Below are 18,429 nucleotides of genomic sequence, written 5' to 3' on the forward strand. Positions count from 1 at the left end.
ATATCAGATGATTTGTTGTAGCATTTCTATTGTATATTTTCTTACTCTCTACTTCGCATTTTCTTTTCTACTCAAAAAACAGACTAATAAACAAATTCCAGCATTTATTATTTTTTTCGGTTAGGCAAATACCCACTTTCTTCATATACATTCTACCTTATGATTCTTATTCTTACGTAAATTATCTTTTCTGGAGACATATCGCATTGTCTTTTATCTTGGGACTGTGTCGCTTTACCCTCCAAAGAAGAACGTATATAGCGATCTTCTGAGAGGCTTCTGTGATTTTTTGGAATATTCATGTACAAAGACATATGTCCGAGACATCGACAAAAAAAACTATACAATAAAGATTATTCAAATTTAAATTGGAAGTACCCGTTGATACAAAAACTGTTGAGCCATTATTTGTCAACTAAAGATTAGATTGATCTTCCTGCCGGACAGAACATATAAAAACATGAACGGTACAGCTTCCTATAGAGATTCTTATTTCCAATATCAACATCTTACATTTTCTCATTATGTATTATACAACGAATGGAATCAAGATGAATTTTTAGCACTCGATGCACAAGAACTGGACGATTCAACACAACTACCAGCGAATGAACAAGACGGAGGAGCAAATACAACAAATAACGATATCCAACATGAGAAGAAAGTCAAAGAAAAGACATCTAATGAAGTTCATGATGGGACTTATTGGGATAGATTCCAAGATGAGCATGATCGTATTTTGTTCAAAGATGTTCAACTAGACACCATGGGTACAGTTACTTTCCCCTTCTCTACAGAGACCGTTGGAGGATCTATTTTCGACGTAAGGACTTTGAAACAAGCGAATAATAGTATATTAGGATGGCAGCAAGGTACAGCAACATGATAGAAGATCCGTATATATTTTGCATACTTGAAAATCGACCATCTTTCCACTGCAATCGCAAAATACAAGTGTCACAAACTAACTTTTTCGTTTTCCTCGTTCACTCTCCCTATTCCCGTATGAAGAATGGAACGAAGGAGACTGCTATAGGCTTCAAGGGCATGCATCTTCTCCTCTACGTTAGTCGTATCATTATTTATATGAAGCTCTGGCCAAACTGACTGCATTTGAAAGAAGAAAAATTGGTTAACTCAGCTAAACTCTCATGTTAGGTCATACGGTATATTTCCTGGGCCAATATTGGAAATAACCCCCACGAGAAGCCTCGATTGAATATAGGTTAAAAAGACGAAAGAACATTGATTGGAATCTTGGAATATTTATTAACTTTTATGGGTTACTATTATTTCGTTTTCTTCGTCTTAATATTATAATTTTTATAAGTAACCTCTATAAGAATGTAGCCAAAATTAAACTTACTTTGTTTTCATATCGACTACGATCGATATACTTATTTACTTGACTTTTATATCTCTATTTTATGATTTGCAGTACTTTAATATATCAAGTCTTTTTTCATTAAATATATACGTCTATCCTTCGGTCATATATTATAATATATACTAATATTGTATTTAAAACTCTAATTTTTTCATTTCCGATGAGCCATTTCTGTACAAAACGCTATAGAACAATGATTATCCAAGCAACGAAGGAACATACTAACCTGCCAATATGATACAAACCTCCCTGCTTTAGACTTCTTATGTCTGATTTGATTTGATAATTTTTTCTTGTTACTTTGTGTGTCCATTAAATAAGGATGGGCAATCCCCTGCGGCTGTTTCTGAGGGATTTTTCTCGAAGACTCCGGAAAAATCCCAAAAACGTGAAAAATAAAAATATCCCTTGAAAAATTTGGTATCTCTTCCAAATCTATATAGGAAGAAAAGAAGAACAATACATAAATGGATACATCTTTCTTTCAGTAATCTCATTGAGTGAAATAATACTTTTGCTTTGAATTCAGATACATTCAGGATCAGTACAATACAGACTCCATTTATAGATTATAATAACGAAAAACACGATGCTCAGGCAAATAAATCGAAATACATTACAAAAGTCATTGCTTAATAAGGTGCCCTCTGTTAGCACTAAACATGGTATGACTACAGTCAAGAATACACGGCTCTTAAGCTTGTCTTCGAGATCACCTTTTATTTCAACAACTTCAAAGGTATCAAGACCAACCTACTCCGTACCTTCATTGTCCTCGCTACACTTTTCCCACATAGATGTCACCCTTCAAAAGCGGTCCTACGTTCAAATGAGGATGGACCCTAAACAAGGTGAACAACAACAAAACCCATTAGAGCAATTTGGTACTAATCTGACGCAGCTAGCTAAATCAGGGAAATTAGATCCTGTAATCGGCAGAGATGATGAGATTGCAAGAGCCATTCAAATCTTATCACGTAGAACTAAGAATAACCCCGTATTGATCGGTAGAGCTGGTGTTGGGAAAACTAGTTTGATTGACGGGCTAGCTCAAAGAATCGTTAGCGGTGAAGTCCCTGAATCTTTGAAAGATAAACAATTGATCACTTTAGATTTGGGATCTTTGATCGCTGGTGCTAAATATAGAGGTGAATTTGAAGAAAGATTGAAGAGTGTCTTGGATGAAATAGATAAGAGACAAGGGGAAGTTATTATTTTTATCGATGAAGTTCATATGTTGCTGGGTTTGGGGAAATCTGACGGGAGTATGGACGCTTCAAATATCTTGAAACCAAAATTAGCTAAGGGGTTGAGATGTATTTCTGCTACTACCTTAGACGAATTTAAGATTATTGAAAAGGACCCTGCATTGGCTAGAAGATTTCAACCTATTATATTGAATGAACCCTCTGTATCAGATACAATATCAATCTTAAGAGGGTTGAAAGAAAGATATGAAGTTCATCATGGGGTAAGAATCACGGATACAGCTTTGGTTTCTGCAGCTGTTTTATCCAATAGATATCTTACTGATAGATTCCTACCGGATAAGGCTATTGATCTTGTTGACGAAGCTTGTGCTGTTCTAAGATTACAACATGAATCTAAACCAGATGAAATCCAAAAATTGGATAGATCAATCATGAAAATCCAGATTGAACTTGAATCATTAAAAAAGGAAACTGACCCAGTTTCGGTAGAAAGAAGAGAGGCATTAGAAAAGGAACTAGAGTTGAAAAATGATGAATTAAGTAGATTAACGAGAATTTGGGACGAAGAGAAAAAGGAAATTGAATCAATCAAAAATGCAAAGGCTGATTTAGAACAAGCTAGAATTCAATTGGAAAAATGTCAAAGAGAAGGTGATTATACAAAAGCTTCAGAATTACGTTATTCTAGGATCCCAGAATTAGAAAAGAAAGTTCAATCCAGCGAAAAACAATCAGATTCAGAGAAGGTGAGTTTGCTACATGATTCAGTGACATCCAATGATATTTCTAAAGTTGTTGCCAAAATGACTGGTATTCCAACTGAAACTGTTTTGAAAGGAGATAAAGATCGTTTGTTATATATGGAAAATTCATTAAAAGAACGTGTGGTTGGCCAAGATGAAGCTATCTCCGCTATCGCTGATGCAGTAAGATTACAAAGAGCAGGATTGACAAATGAAAAGAGACCTATTGCAAGTTTTATGTTTTTGGGCCCCACAGGTACAGGTAAAACAGAATTAACTAAGGCATTGGCCGTAATTTTTATTGATGATGAATCCAACGTGATTAGATTTGACATGTCTGAATTCCAAGAAAAGCACACAGTTTCTCGTTTGATTGGTGCACCTCCGGGTTATGTTTTAAGTGAATCAGGTGGTCAATTAACGGAAGCTGTCAGAAGGAAACCATATGCAGTTATCTTATTTGATGAATTTGAGAAGGCTCATCCAGATGTCTCAAAATTGTTATTACAAGTCTTAGATGAAGGTAAATTAACTGACTCACTTGGCCACCACGTTGATTTCCGGAATACTATTATTGTGATGACTTCGAATATTGGACAAGATATACTCTTAGAGGATACAAATATTGGTGAAGATGGGAAAATAGATTCACCTACAAAACAAAAAGTTATAGAAGCTATGAAGAGATCATATCCACCTGAATTCATTAATCGTATTGATGACATTTTAGTCTTCAATAGATTATCTAAGAATGTATTAAGATCGATTGTGGATATTAGAATCAAAGAAATACAAGAAAGAATAAATGATAAGAGGATGCAACTTTCGTTAAGTGACGAAGCAAAAATGTGGTTGACGGATCACGGTTATGATGCATTATATGGTGCTAGACCATTGAATAGATTAATTCACAAGGAAATATTAAACCCTATGGCTACATTTTTATTGAAAGGACAAATTCGTAATGGAGAAACGGTAAATATTACCGTACAAGATGGTAAGTTAGTTGTCGAGCCGAACCATGAAAACGGAGAGCTTTTAGAAGAAGAGAAAGAAAAATAATAGTCCTTTAGATTGATTTCATTGCCTGTATATAAGCACAGTTTTAAGGCAGTTTAGAGTACTTTTTTATGTTGATTTCCAAAAAATTATGCACGTACATATATTTATTTATAATGTTTCAAAGCTTTACGACAAAAGGAGTGTATATGTTATATCTTCCTCACAATTTTCCTCTTTAAATTCATCATTACCTCAGCTCTTCCGAGTTGGACATTGCTGGATTAGTTCTGAGAGGTGCATGAGGTACCAAGGTAGCGGAAAATAGCCAACTATTGTTTCTGATTTGTTATGTCAATTTCTTGGTCAAATCTTTGATGTGCTGTTTCAGTTTTGGTCAATGTTTGATAACGCGGAAATTGTTCCGCATACAGCAGTATATATACATATATATATATGTCCATTCGTGTAGCAAGGAGTGACACGTTGAGACAATTTTACTTCTTTTTAACATGAGATATATTAGCTATATTTTATACTATATCATTCTGGAGAGACCTGTGTATGAAGTTGTGACTACAATTCTTCAACTGGGAGGAATAACGAAAGATAATTCTTCGAGGAAAATATTCAATTTCTCATTTTGATAGCGCCGCTATATATTATGCTTACTGAAAATTTTCCAACTCAAAATGAAGAAGAATATTGTTCTTCAAACAGACAACTTTTTAGAGGTTCGATTCAAAGGTCAATTGAAGAATCTTTACGCTGTGACCAAATAAAAATCATCTTAAAAACAACCATGATTACAGACTCCCTTTTCAATGAGCAAACCGAGTCCTTTCTCTCATGGCTAACTACTGATGGGAAAGTGACCGTCTCATCGAAAATTAAAATTGAAGATCTAAGATCAGAAGGGCAAGGTAGATGCATCATTGCCAGTAAAGACATTGACACAGATGAACTATTATTTGAAATCCCCAGATCATCCATATTAAATGTCACAACGTCCCAATTATGCGTCGATTTCCCCCATATAACTGGGAAGCTCATGGAATTGTCTCAATGGGACAGTTTGATTATCTGTATGATGTATGAGATGAAAGTTTTACAGCATGAGAGCAGATGGTCATCTTATTTCAATGTTTTACCTTCTTCTGAATCCTTGAATACTTTGATGTATTGGAATGATAAAGAGCTATCGTTTTTAACACCATCTTTAGTAGTGAATCGAGTTGGTAAAGGAGATGCGGAAACCATGTACCGTAGAATCTTGGACACAATCAATGAATTTAATGAAGATATCTTGACTGAGAAGTTGGGGTCAATTTCTTGGGAAGAATTTTTGTATATTCCAAGTATTATCATGGCATACTCATTTGATGTAGAAATTAAGAATGACGATGACGAGAACGAGGGGGATGAAGAATTTGACGAAAAAGAAGAAGAGCCGGAGCTTCTAAAATCAATGATACCATTAGCAGACACCTTGAATGCAGATACTCATAAGTGTAACGCAAACTTGACGTATGATAAAGATTCATTGAAAATGCTAGCTATCAAGCCTATTAAGAAAGGAGAACAAGTCTATAATACTTACGGTGAGCTTCCTAATTCTGAACTTTTAAGAAAATACGGGTACGTTGAATGGGGAGGTTCCCAATTTGATTATGGTGAGGTACCTTTCGACTTGGTCATTAAAGTCCTAGGAGAAACCTTTGCTGTTTCTGACAAACTTGTAAGTCGAATAATTGATATCTTGAGGGAAGATGAAGATATTCAAGAAGAAGAGATAGATATAGTCATGGATTCATATGAGCTGAACTGTGACAACTCAATCTCACCTGAATTTTCATTATTGGTTCAAGTATTATGCATAATTCTTCAAGTACCAAAGTTGGATGCATTGGATATTCTATCACTTACTAACTTAACGAAAAGAACATTGAAGAAATGTATCCAACTTTTGGAACTTGGAAAATTGACAAAGAAATGTGTTACAATACAGCAAACAATATTAGAAAAGAGACTCGCTGAATATAATGTTAGTAAAGAAATGACGAAACCGGAGGCAGATGATTTTAACATTGGAAATGTTGAAAAATTGAGACACAAGATGGCCAATGAAATTTTAATAAATGAATATCAAGCTATATCTAAATGTCTAGCAGTATTAAAAGGTTTAACGAAAACAATCGATGATGAGAAATTATTGAAAAATGTTTTGAAAAGAAAAATTGACGAAGATACAAAAACCTCAAGACCTGCAAAGAAAGGTAAGAAATGACACCATACTAATATACTAATATTTTTACTGCAATATATAAAAGTATAAACTAATAATTTGAACCCCAACCTCGTGAAGTTTCTCTGTTATAGTCTCTAATTTATATATAACTTGTTGTTGTGTGACGCTTCCAAAACAACTTTCGCTTAACCAAAACATCGAAATTTGACATAACAAGAAATTTAATAGCTTTACAAGTAGATAGGAAGATAGGAATGCTTGAAAGGAGTTCTCTAGAGCAAAGAGGTTTAACAAATGAATGTTCTTGAGGGGAGAACCAGATATATAAATGCATTTATCGATACACCCATTAACGCACTTTGATCAATAGATATACCGCTTAGAAAGCAATTAAAAATATGGATTTCTTTTGGAATGACCCAAGTAGGGGTGCTAGTAATAAACATACAGATGCTTCCTCATTTGTTCAACAATCAAACACACCAAAGATAAAACATGGACTCAGTAAAGGTTATCCAAGTTTACAAGATCACCAAAATGATCATTCTGCAGAGAAAAAGACTAATGCTGAGCGGAGCAGTGCAGGTTCTCTAACGTCTTCTATTTTCAATGGTCCGCCTGGTTCTACTTCAACAGGTATTCAGAAGATGATGACAGATAGTCTTATCGAAAAACTTATCAAAATGGCATTACCGCCTTCTTCAGAATTAGCCATCGAATCTATTGAACATAGAGTGGCATCGAGTAAGGGAAGACCCGGCCTTTCTGTCCCAATAATGAGTCGAAATTTTATAGCCATGAATTCAAGACTTAGCATACCTTTCATCATTATCGATGAAATAATCAAAATTATTAATTGGACTAATCCATACTATACATTATCAATTTTATTCCTATACACTTTCCTGATATGTAAACCTGTCACAACCATTTTCGTAACACCGATATTATACATCGTCTTTGGTATTATGGTTCCGCAATACATTTACCTGCATACACCAGATCCAAACCCACTTCTATCAAATAATATGACACCCTCACAAGGACCACCATTAAGAAAAGTTGAATTACCCAAACCAGTCCCTGAATTAAGTCAAGAATTTCTTTTAAATTTAACAGACTTACAAAATCACATGGTATTGTATGTTTACTTATATGATTTCATTGATTATATACTCTGCAAATTTGCATTCTTTAAAAATGGACAAGTCTCATCATTTGCTTTTATTGTTCTTTTGTCAATTGGGATTTTTAATTTCCTTTTCATTGAAAATCTATTTCAATTCTTATTACCATTCATTAAATTAACATTAGTACTCACTGGATGGATCATTTCCGCTCAATTACATCCCACAAACAGAGATAAATTACTAAGTAAATTAAATTCAGAGGAGACAAGATTGAAAATATTATCTATATCAAATAAATACGAACATAAGATCAATGAATATTTGAAATTCGTAGAAGCTAGGGAAAATAAATTAGTATATATTTACGAAATTCAAAAATATATTCCTAAACATAAAGAATGGCATTTGATTGGATTCACCTCGGATGATTTTTCTTTGTTATCTAATTTAAGAATCAATGGTATTAGGATTGAGGATGTTACATTGAAATCACTAGACGATATCAAGCCTCCTGTGGAATGGGAATGGCTGTCGAATCGTAAGAAAAACCATGCCTCTAATTGGACAATTGATTTAAATCCAGAAAAATGGGTAGGAGATAGATATATCCAATATGTTGAAATTGATTCAGAAACTAAATGGGTATATGATGTGGATTTGACTGGTGAAAGGGGTCATTATAGAAGAAGAATGTGGACTAATATTTGTACACGTAAAACACGTTCAGATGTAAATACTAATCCAATGAATGTTCAGCGTGGTACTGTTCGTACTGGAAAATCACTTATGAATCATAAAGAGAATAGGATGAGTGATGTAAATAGTTTTGATACCGATACGATTGTGGAAGAAGTGGTCAATCCATTGAGAGGTCATATGATATATCCTAATCGTGTGATACAGGGTGTCTCTAGAGGCTCCATGTCTGGATTTGCTCACCTAAATAGTGATTCAAGTCACAAAAATAATAATAATAATAACAATAATAATTCAATTGAAACTGATAATGATGATATGAATGAATCGGGCGAGCAAGGACCACCGTTATATGCGAATGATTCCGTAGGCCCGTTTGGTGATTTTGCTGATATTTTGAATTCCTCCCTATGATAAGAAAAGAATGACGACATTCGAAATCTATATATGAGCCTCAATGATGTTATAACGTCCTCTGTCGAGCTTTAAGGAAAAAATTATAGCTTCTATATAAAAAAACATTTAGTTTAAAGAAATTCACGGATTTAAGATTTTTGTTGATGAATATTTATTATAATATATTAACATTGGATAACTAATCAAGAGTTCATAAAACTTTCTAATGATAAAGATAAAGAAGTACTCTTTTGCTTTGATTTTTCTTGATTCTTTTTACTAAGTAAATTCGACAATGAATTCATCTTCCTCTTCTTGGCACGATCTTTAGCAGTATTTTTCTTTTGTATACCACCATTTGTACTATTTGTATTTTTGGCTTCTAGTTTAACAGTTGATCTATCCTTATTATCCCTCGGTATTTTTGGGTTTGCTATTTCTTTGTTTCTATGTGATACGTTTCCTACTGTGAACTCATTTTCAAAATTACAATTCAGACATTTATATTTTAAAACCTTAATTTGACTTGAACTATCATCATTCTCTTGCATTTTCTCTCTCACAACCATTTCCATTTCCAAGTTACGATTAATGATCCTGACAGTTCCACAAGATCCACAAAATTTTTCATTTGAATTTGTGATTGAAGAAGGTAATTGTAACTTATATCGTTTCACACCATTATAAAAACTTTTCAAATATAATCCAGATAATGCTGGGTTCCCTGTCGGAAGCATCGATGGTAATAAATGCAAGAGGTCATATTTTTGTCTAATATGTCTATCTTTAAATTTTTCAGCTTGATCTCTATTCATTTTCTTCGTCTTTCACTCATTAGTTATGTCACTTTTATTAGAATGACTGATTTTGTATCGTAGGTAAAATGCTCTTTTCCTTCACAACTGACCAAGGCTCATGAAATAAGTATCTATCTGTCTGTTGAATTCTGTTGAAATTGCTCGATGAGATAACTTCTATTTCTTCTTTTTTGAAAGTGAAAAATTTCCCGTTGTAGTTACAACTAAACTAAGAAGATTACATACATAAGGAAGGATTTTGTGTAACAAAACGTTTATTACAGAACACAATCAAGAAATTGGGATGATGGACCAAGACGGTGCCAAATACTATTATATATGAACAAAGTGACTGTGTCGGAGTGCCATAAGGCCCAATAGAGCTCTTGTTGGAAGTTTGATATTTACCACGGCTTGCAAATCATCTTGCTCCAAACGCCTGTATCGAAACTGCTCTTCATCGAACTGATATTAGCACATTTCATTTTCCGTAATTTTCTTGCTCGTACTTTACTTTTCGATACAATGTCAAACTGGATGGGGCCAAGTGATAAGTAACTTACTCATGGATGTCAAATCTAAGAGATGTATGATAACTTGAACTAGATAAAGAATTAAAGGTAAATTTTAAAAGGTAACATTTACGACATAGTCAGTATTATGAGTGTTAGGATCGTAAAGAGCCCTCCATTAGAATAATACAGAACTGCAAATCCGAGTGATATGCTTTTGTCACTATATTAGATCCATCGCATGACTATCAATAAGCTCTTATTGAAGCCTGTAAACTCTTGAATAGAATACTAGGATGTCTTAAAAAATTTATTAACTCTATATATAAAGTGCATTCTTAAAGATGATCAGAGTTCATTCGAGTCGTTAGATAGGATATAATAATAAGGTTACAAAAGAGAATGTAATGTTTAAATCGGGGGATATATACATTCAATATAATATTTTTTCTTCATGTTGTAATATTCCGCTTTTTTTATTGGTTTTTATATGTTGTATTTTATTTTTAATTTTTTTCATTTTGTACAAACGTCAGTATAGTCGTTCTTTTGGTATATACAGAACATATATCAATTTTACCATAGGGTATTGCCCTTTACGGGCGTATGCATTTAATTTCCTTGACTATTTACAGCTAATTCCATAATTAATCTTGTAGTTAAATGTAAGAAAGGATAGGCAGAAAATGTACTCATTTCATCTTCGGAAATATTTGAATTTGTTACCACTTGGCCGTTTGAATTTTCCCAACCATCAAACTTGAAATCAACAAGATAGTTATTTGTTTCGATTTGAAATAATTGGATAACCATTTTCATTAAGTCAGGGATGGCATCATTACTTGAAGTCATAGTATTTGTTGAATTTATATTATTACTATTATTACTAATCATTGTCATATTACCGTTGTTATTATTGATTGATCCATTATCATATTTCCATCTAACTCTTATGGTCCATAAATCTTCTTCAGAAGGTCTTGCCCATTCTGCACCAAGATTTTTCAAAGCGATATAAATTTCACCCATGACATCTAATGGATACGAACGTGATCTAATACCGAAGTGCCATTTTGTCTTAGATTTTTTATTAACTAATGGCGATATCTTGGATGCAGCTGGTAATCCTTGAGCTAACATATTCGCTCTGTGAATTTGTGGTAATGATGTTGGTAATATGGAAATTGTGGAGTCTTCTTCTTTAGATTGATCCATGTATGGCGCTTGATGGTAAGTTCTTTGTTGAGTTACAGAACTTGCTGTACGTTTGGAATGTTTCTTACTTGAAGAAGAAGGAGAAGATGATGAATCCATAGTAGTGGTTTGCATTCTTCTTTGTTGTAATTTGTCAAAAGAGGGAGGTGATTGTGCTAAGAATGTATCTAACTCGTTACCAATTGATTTATCTGCTTTCATATCTCTTACTAGAGATCTGTTATCCTTAATTAGCATATAAGCATCTCTAATTTCATTGTATGCAGGAGTATCTTCACTTGATTCTAAAGATTCATAAATTTCTTCCTTTTCATACCCCATTGTCTTTGATAATGTTGTCACTAAGGCATCATCTATTTCTTCAGTTAATGCATTAGTTGCATCGTTATTCTCGGAAGCAACAGATGTATTTACTTCGTCAGTTTCTGATTCTTTCCCTTGCTTTTGTTGTTGTTGTTGTTGCTCTTCAGCTTGGTTTCTTAAATCTTGGGACAATAAATATTCAGGTAAATCGACTTTAAACCATTCATCTTGCATGATTTCACTAATACTTATTCTATTTAATGGATTGACAATCAGCATTCTTTTAATTAAAGAAGAAGCACCTTGAGATAAAAATTTAGGGATAGTGTAAACCCCGTTATTAATATTTTTGAACAAAACAGGAATACTTTCATCATCGAAGGGTAAACGACGACATAACATGACATAAAGGATGACCCCCGAAGACCAAACATCCACTTCTGGACCAGCATACAATTTTCCACTAATAACTTCAGGAGCTGCATAATTTGGAGACCCACATGAAGTCTTCAAGAAATTCCCATCAGTCATAATATTAGATAACCCAAAATCTGCAATCTTGACATTCAAATGTTCATCCAATAACAAATTTTCCGGCTTTAAATCTCTATGAACAATCTTATGTCTATGACAATATTCCACGGCACTAATAATCTGTTGGAAAAACCTCCTTGCCTCATTCTCACTCATCTTATCTCTCTGTACGATATAATCAAACAATTCATTTCCCGCATATTCCATAACCATAATAATTTCATCTTTCGATTTAATAACATCGTACAATTTGATAATATGAGGATGTCTCAATAATCTCAAGTATGAAATTTCTCTCTCAATACGACCTTGCATGTCACTCTTAGCTAGTACTTTCTTATTGATGATTTTGAGAGCCACTTTTTGACCAGTAGTCATGTGGTAAGCTAGCTTCACTTTACCGAATGAACCTTCTCCTAATGTTTTCACTATTTGATAATTACCAATATGAGCACCATCTCCTAGACCATTCCTGGAGCCACTACCGGTTGAACCGCCAGGAGTGGAGTGATGATGGTGATGGTGGTGGTGGTGATGATGATGATGTTGACGAGATGAAGAGGATGGGTCTGTCTTTATTGGTTGTTGTTGTTGTTGTTGTGGCGGGGATTGTTCCATTATTTTTTTTTCTATTTCACTTTATCTGGAGGGGGGGGAACAAAAATTGTCTTTTAGCTTAAATTTTGAAATGATATTTTTGGGAATCAAAGAAAAAAGCTGATTCTTATAGTTGGTTATTATCTTCAAATACTCGGTATATACGTGCTTGAACAAATGTTCTTATGTTGGTTTCTCTTGTTGATGTGCTGTCTTCTGTGTATGTATGAAGGGACTTGCAATAAATGTTGCCTTTGCCTTTTTTGCCTTTTTTACCCATTTTTGAAATGGGTATTATTATTTCCGTTGAGAATGTCAGGGTTAAGGATTTTTTCCAGGGTAAATATGGAATAATAGGAAAATTTTAATGGGGCACGAGAAAATAACTGGGGAAAGGAGTTTAACTTTTGAAGAAGGGCTACTTACAACTTTTGAAAATTACCAATATGCATCTATAAAGGGCTATAAAATAAAAAATTTAGGGTATATCCCATTTCTTTTTTTTCTGGATGGAATTTCATATTTTGTTGACAATTAACGATTTCATCAACTAGAAAACGTGGAAGAAATGAAGGAATAGATAATCTTTACGGAAAGAGTTTAAGTTTTTCAATTGGAATCAAGGGATGAATGGAAGTGAAATTGTTTTGGTAATAACAAGGTACTTAACAGTCTTTCTGTCTCAATATAATTTGCAAAAAAAAAATGGCAAGGTCAAATGCCGATATTATTGCTCAATGGAATAATAAGAAAGAAAAGGGGAGCAGAAGGCAAGTTGCATTAGAAGATATCTTGGAAGTCTTCGGTTGTATCCCGACTTTAAAAGTCTCTGGCATCAAATTGAAAGAAATTGACTCTGATTCGTTTACTATTCAGTATAGGTATAATGACGATTTGGAACATCCAATGGACGTCTTGATACCAATTGATAATGAGAAATATGGTGATGGTTCCGATCCTGAAGAGATGGATGAAATTTTAACAAACATCGGTACCGACGCAACAAAGTCACGTGGATTATCTTCGTTTCAAATCAATGAAGTTAAATGTCCCTCATCTCTAGTGGATTGGTTAATCATTTTGGGAGTCACTTTACCCACGTTATGTTATTTGTATCGTCCAGTATTGTATTATTTGTTTGAATGTATTCCGTCTTTTGGATACTCAAATATTAAGGAAACATTGGTAACGATTTTAGATGATGATTTTGTTATAATCATGATTATTATCTCGGAGTTTGTCATTCATTTTGTAGAGACTTGGTTCCTTTTAAGACCCAAATTACTTTATTATAGAGTTCCTACAGATTTTATCCTTGAATGGTATTTCTTTGGTATCTTAGAAGGATATGGTCCCGTGAAGAGATTAGAACAACTAGCCCAGAAATATAAGATATCTAAGGACAAGAAGGAGTAATTGACTAATGATTTACAAGCATGTGTATAGACTAGTATCGTTTCTTTACACATTTTAATGTTACTTTATATGCTCTCCATATAGTCATAACATATTATTAGACTTCATAAATCGAGTATAGTTTATCAAGTTGAAATATACTTCGAAGACATATGTTACATGTTCCTATTTGTATATGTTTCAATGTCCACAGTAAATAGGCAACGGCGCTATCATCTTTAATTTTAAGGGAAGGCAAGTCGTTCTCGCCACCGTGAAAATATCTGTACTATTTATTATCTTGATATTATATAAATATATATATATATACTGATGCAATTCTTAATTTATTTAAGCCATAACTTGTGCCGGGGCCCCTCTTTTTTTATCATCATTTTCGTTATGGACCACGAAAATGATGTTTCCTGAATAAAGCAACAAACTGTCATATAGTTACAACATTGAAACTGGTACAATTTAGTTCTCTCTAAGGGTGTATTTCCTCTATGTTGTAGCACACATACCTTTCTCAAAGATTGTTATACCTACGTTATTTGGAAACTGCAGGGGCATGAGAAAGAGGAGTAACAGTACCAATGGGACAATAGCGAATACAGAGTTGACAACTGGAGACCCGTGGGGCAACACACGGATTCCTGCCACACTTTCATTTTTTCCGTTAAGAAAAAACCGAAAAAACGCCGCGGCTAACGTCGTACGTTACGGTAACTTATCTTTCTTTAATAGTTATTTTAAGATAATAGGCTACTTATTGATTGATTGATTGATTGATTAGTGAGAAACAACCAATATACTTGGTATTTGCTTCTCGAACAAACTTTATCTCACCTAGTTACTTAAGCTAGATCTTTCATACATTATTAGAAATCCAACTTGCGAGCTTGGCATCATTGCTCCATCGATTGTTTGCTTTCTTGAAAAGTAATCACCAATTAATCCGAACAGGTTGTGGAGTGCTCACATCTACACAAGATAATAAGGAAAGACAAGAGAAAAAGGATACTTGGAATACCAAAACCCATCTACCCGGGATGTTTAACTCTAAACATGAGAATGAAATGCTACGGAAGGCATATAGACATTTGACACTTTACCCTCCTGCTCAATCATCAACCGCTACATCTACATCTCCCATGGCCACGCCAGCACCATCATCTCCTTCACCAACCAACCCATATCCATACTTGAAGTATAAACCATGTGTTTCCTTCAATACTGTCCCAATAACATCAAGCAATCTAGAAATAGACAAAGAATATGAATCTGATTTCCCCGGAGTCCAACTATATTCAACCGATTATACAATGGATGAATTTTACGACAATGAATCCGGATACATATCAGATAATTCAGATTTCCATCAACATGACAAATACATAACCTCAAGTAGTTTCTCCAATTTACGCAATAGATCTCCTCCTCCACGTAGCTCCAAGGGTAACACTGTAGCTTTGGGGAAATTGTTTAAGATTGCTGAGAATGGCAAAATTGTAAGAGAAGATTATCCAAGTAGACCCACTGTTTCTAATGAAGCCGTTGTAATTAATAGAATAGTATTGAATTATGAGAAATTATCGTTACAAAGGAAAAGACAAATCGATAAGAGATTGGATGATAAACCGAAATTTTTCAAATATAGTGATATCTTATTCTCACGTCCTAACTCTAAGATAAAGAAGAAATCGAAAATAAGTGAAGAGGAAGCTTATGTGCCCTTGACGAAGGAACAAAAAAGGAAAGAGAAAATATTGAATGAACAAATAGGATACCCAACAAATCCAAGAACAATCATTTGTCATTTGAGTGGACGTCGTCATACGTGGGTTTCCCTTGATTGGACCATAAAACAATTCGCTCAAGACACTGATAATGTGGTCATCGTAGCAAATATTCCCAAGATGAGATCGGTACTTTCTTCGAGTACGAATGCAAGGTCAAGATCAATGTCAAGATCAAGATCACGTTCCAGAATGAGACAACAACAACAACAGAGGTCACCTTCGATGTCTCCAACCCGCTCTTCTTTCAGTAACGATTATGAATGGACTTCTGGATACAATAAAACACTAATTGAACAAAAATTAAGGGACATTTTCGAATATATATCTTTACTCCTTTCAAAATCCCCCAAATCAATTAAAATTTCAGTAGAAATAATAATAGGCAAAACAAAGAAAATGTTTACAGATGTAATAGATATATATACCCCAGATTTTATTGTTTCCAGTACGTTAAAATGGGAAAGAACAGATAATTTAGTCCGTTGGAAATCCAAAACCTTAACAGATAAATTATGTACCTCATTTCCTATACCAGTGTTCGTCGTACCAGCAATGAGAATGTTCGAATTTGAAATACAATTGGCGGAACAATTCCCATCATCATCATCATTATCATCATTCTCAACTTTCCAAAAGGACTATGAGAAAGGAAGAAGACCTGTACTTTTGCATGCAAATACTACACAAACTCCAGCAATCTTTACAAATGATATTGCAAATGATGGGACCGTTCCCTATAGGGGACCTGATTCGAATAATTATTATCACACGGACGCTTACTCTTCCGATGATCTATATTCAAAACAATTTGATAATTTATTGATATCACAAGAACAGAGACGTCGTGATGCAATGTATGATAGTACTGATACTGATGAATACGAGACAAGTGATGACGATGATGACAGTACCAATGAGAATGAGGACCAAATATCAATCAATTCTGAAAATTCAACCGTATCTTTAAAAACAAAATTACATAAATCTGCAAGAAAACATAGACGTGAAATGATCAACAAAATGTCAAATATTTTAAATGACCCAAATTTGAATATCGAGCAAAAACAATTATCCAGATTGGATATAATTATCGACTCATCTTTGAAATTCTCATTAGAAATGGAACTATTGCCCATCGATTCACTCAGCAACAATAATAACAACAAGGGTGTCGGTTTTGAAAAATTGAAAAATGTGCTAACGAGACAAGATATGATCACACCACCATCTTCCAAGAAATCAATGTTAGATGTAGCACCCCAAAAAACCAAAAAGAAAAAACAAACAGCATTATCATCCCCCTCTGTACCAAAGTTATCAAGAACGCGTGAGGAAGAAAATGGAATGGGTACATATCATTTAACACCAGTTCGATCTTATGATATTGCATCAACCGCATTATCACGGGCTACAAGAACAGGGATTAGGGATAAATCACCATTAGGGTTAAGTCCCGTACCTTCTGCTCCAAGCAAGCAACAACAAAAATTGAATTTGCCAAGAATGAAAAGTTATGATGATACATTAAGGAAAGTCAGATCGAATGAATTTGAAAAAAGATCATATAATAACAGTCCCGTTAGAATCCAAAGTCCAAAATCAAGTAACAAAGGAGGAGGAGGAGGAGGTGGTGGTGGAGGATTATTTTCGTTTTTCAGTAGGAAACCATCAAGTCCAAGTGCCAGATCTGATAGCAGTGATTACGATAGTGACTATATCGGGTTTAAACCGCAACGGTCATATAATAGTTTGAAACCTTCCAAAAAAACCCCTAAGAAGAAAACAGGATTATTTGGCTGGAGTAAAAATAAAGCATGAAAAAGATAAGTTAATTACTCGGAGTTATATTCAAGCGATCCTTTATTTATATGTTAATGTAAGAAATATCTTTACGTACAGTGTGCACTGATATAATTATAGCGACTACACTATATTAATGACTAATATGACCTTATAATACTTTGTGAATTTACGGTGAGATTATTGAATATCTTTTATAGTTAACTGTAATCTAGTTTGGGTCCTGCGCGTCTAAGGAAATTATTTTCAAATTGATCTAAAGGTGAATTAATAAATGTATTTATAATTCTCAAGGATTGCTTTTCTTAATTTTTGTAGTCTAATTCTTTCACTAAATAGTTTAGCTTACTGTAAGTTAGATTTCTATGGGCTCATCGACACCTAAGAGAATTGTGAATAGACCCATAAGATGGTATATATTCCGAGTACTGTCTATATAGAGAGACTCGGCGTATTACTCTGAGGTTTAGTCCAATATACAATGCTTTATAAATTGAGATAACGACCATCCGCAACCTCAAACACGGATATCTGATATCCTCGACCATCAACGAGTAGTGAGGTCGTCTTTAAAGATTGGCAATTACTATTTAAAATATATTTACAATAAAATGTAGTAGTAAAAGCGTTAGGGACACCGTCAGACATGACTAACGTCCTCAGA

General features: G+C 34.0%; 8 protein-coding genes across 8 annotated transcripts; 6 read left to right on the top strand and 2 right to left on the bottom strand.

Moving 5' to 3' along the window:
* Nucleotides 1-460: 460 nt before the first annotated feature.
* Nucleotides 461-886, top strand: SWM1 (Swm1p; the record flags this gene model as incomplete). The annotated part of the gene is made up of 1 exon (XM_003671458.1): nt 461-886. The coding sequence occupies one exon, from the start codon at nt 461-463 to the stop codon at nt 884-886; it is 426 nt and encodes a 141-aa protein (XP_003671506.1).
* Nucleotides 887-1,976: 1,090 nt separating this feature from the next.
* HSP78 (chaperone ATPase HSP78) lies at nt 1,977-4,403 on the top strand (the record flags this gene model as incomplete). Its single annotated transcript, XM_003671459.1, has 1 exon — nt 1,977-4,403. One exon carries the CDS (start codon nt 1,977-1,979, stop codon nt 4,401-4,403), a length of 2,427 nt encoding a protein of 808 aa, XP_003671507.1.
* Nucleotides 4,404-5,004: 601 nt separating this feature from the next.
* Nucleotides 5,005-6,627, top strand: RKM4 (ribosomal lysine N-methyltransferase; the record flags this gene model as incomplete). The annotated part of the gene is made up of 1 exon (XM_003671460.1): nt 5,005-6,627. One exon carries the CDS (start codon nt 5,005-5,007, stop codon nt 6,625-6,627), a length of 1,623 nt encoding a protein of 540 aa, XP_003671508.1.
* Nucleotides 6,628-6,986: 359 nt separating this feature from the next.
* On the top strand, nt 6,987-8,828 carry PEX29 (Pex29p; the record flags this gene model as incomplete). Its single annotated transcript, XM_003671461.1, has 1 exon — nt 6,987-8,828. The coding sequence occupies one exon, from the start codon at nt 6,987-6,989 to the stop codon at nt 8,826-8,828; it is 1,842 nt and encodes a 613-aa protein (XP_003671509.1).
* A 185-nt stretch (nt 8,829-9,013) lies between these two features.
* On the bottom strand, nt 9,014-9,625 carry SNM1 (Snm1p; the record flags this gene model as incomplete). The annotated part of the gene is made up of 1 exon (XM_003671462.1): nt 9,014-9,625. One exon carries the CDS (start codon nt 9,623-9,625, stop codon nt 9,014-9,016), a length of 612 nt encoding a protein of 203 aa, XP_003671510.1.
* Nucleotides 9,626-10,731: 1,106 nt separating this feature from the next.
* On the bottom strand, nt 10,732-12,789 carry SNF1 (AMP-activated serine/threonine-protein kinase catalytic subunit SNF1; the record flags this gene model as incomplete). Its single annotated transcript, XM_003671463.1, has 1 exon — nt 10,732-12,789. The coding sequence occupies one exon, from the start codon at nt 12,787-12,789 to the stop codon at nt 10,732-10,734; it is 2,058 nt and encodes a 685-aa protein (XP_003671511.1).
* A 684-nt stretch (nt 12,790-13,473) lies between these two features.
* NDAI0H00950 (uncharacterized protein) lies at nt 13,474-14,184 on the top strand (the record flags this gene model as incomplete). Its single annotated transcript, XM_003671464.1, has 1 exon — nt 13,474-14,184. One exon carries the CDS (start codon nt 13,474-13,476, stop codon nt 14,182-14,184), a length of 711 nt encoding a protein of 236 aa, XP_003671512.1.
* Nucleotides 14,185-15,215: 1,031 nt separating this feature from the next.
* On the top strand, nt 15,216-17,783 carry JIP4 (Jip4p; the record flags this gene model as incomplete). Its single annotated transcript, XM_003671465.1, has 1 exon — nt 15,216-17,783. One exon carries the CDS (start codon nt 15,216-15,218, stop codon nt 17,781-17,783), a length of 2,568 nt encoding a protein of 855 aa, XP_003671513.1.
* Nucleotides 17,784-18,429: the final 646 nt, after the last annotated feature.

Source organism: Naumovozyma dairenensis, chromosome 8, assembly GCF_000227115.2.
Source record: "Naumovozyma dairenensis CBS 421 chromosome 8, complete genome".
Classification (NCBI taxonomy): domain Eukaryota; kingdom Fungi; phylum Ascomycota; class Saccharomycetes; order Saccharomycetales; family Saccharomycetaceae; genus Naumovozyma; species Naumovozyma dairenensis.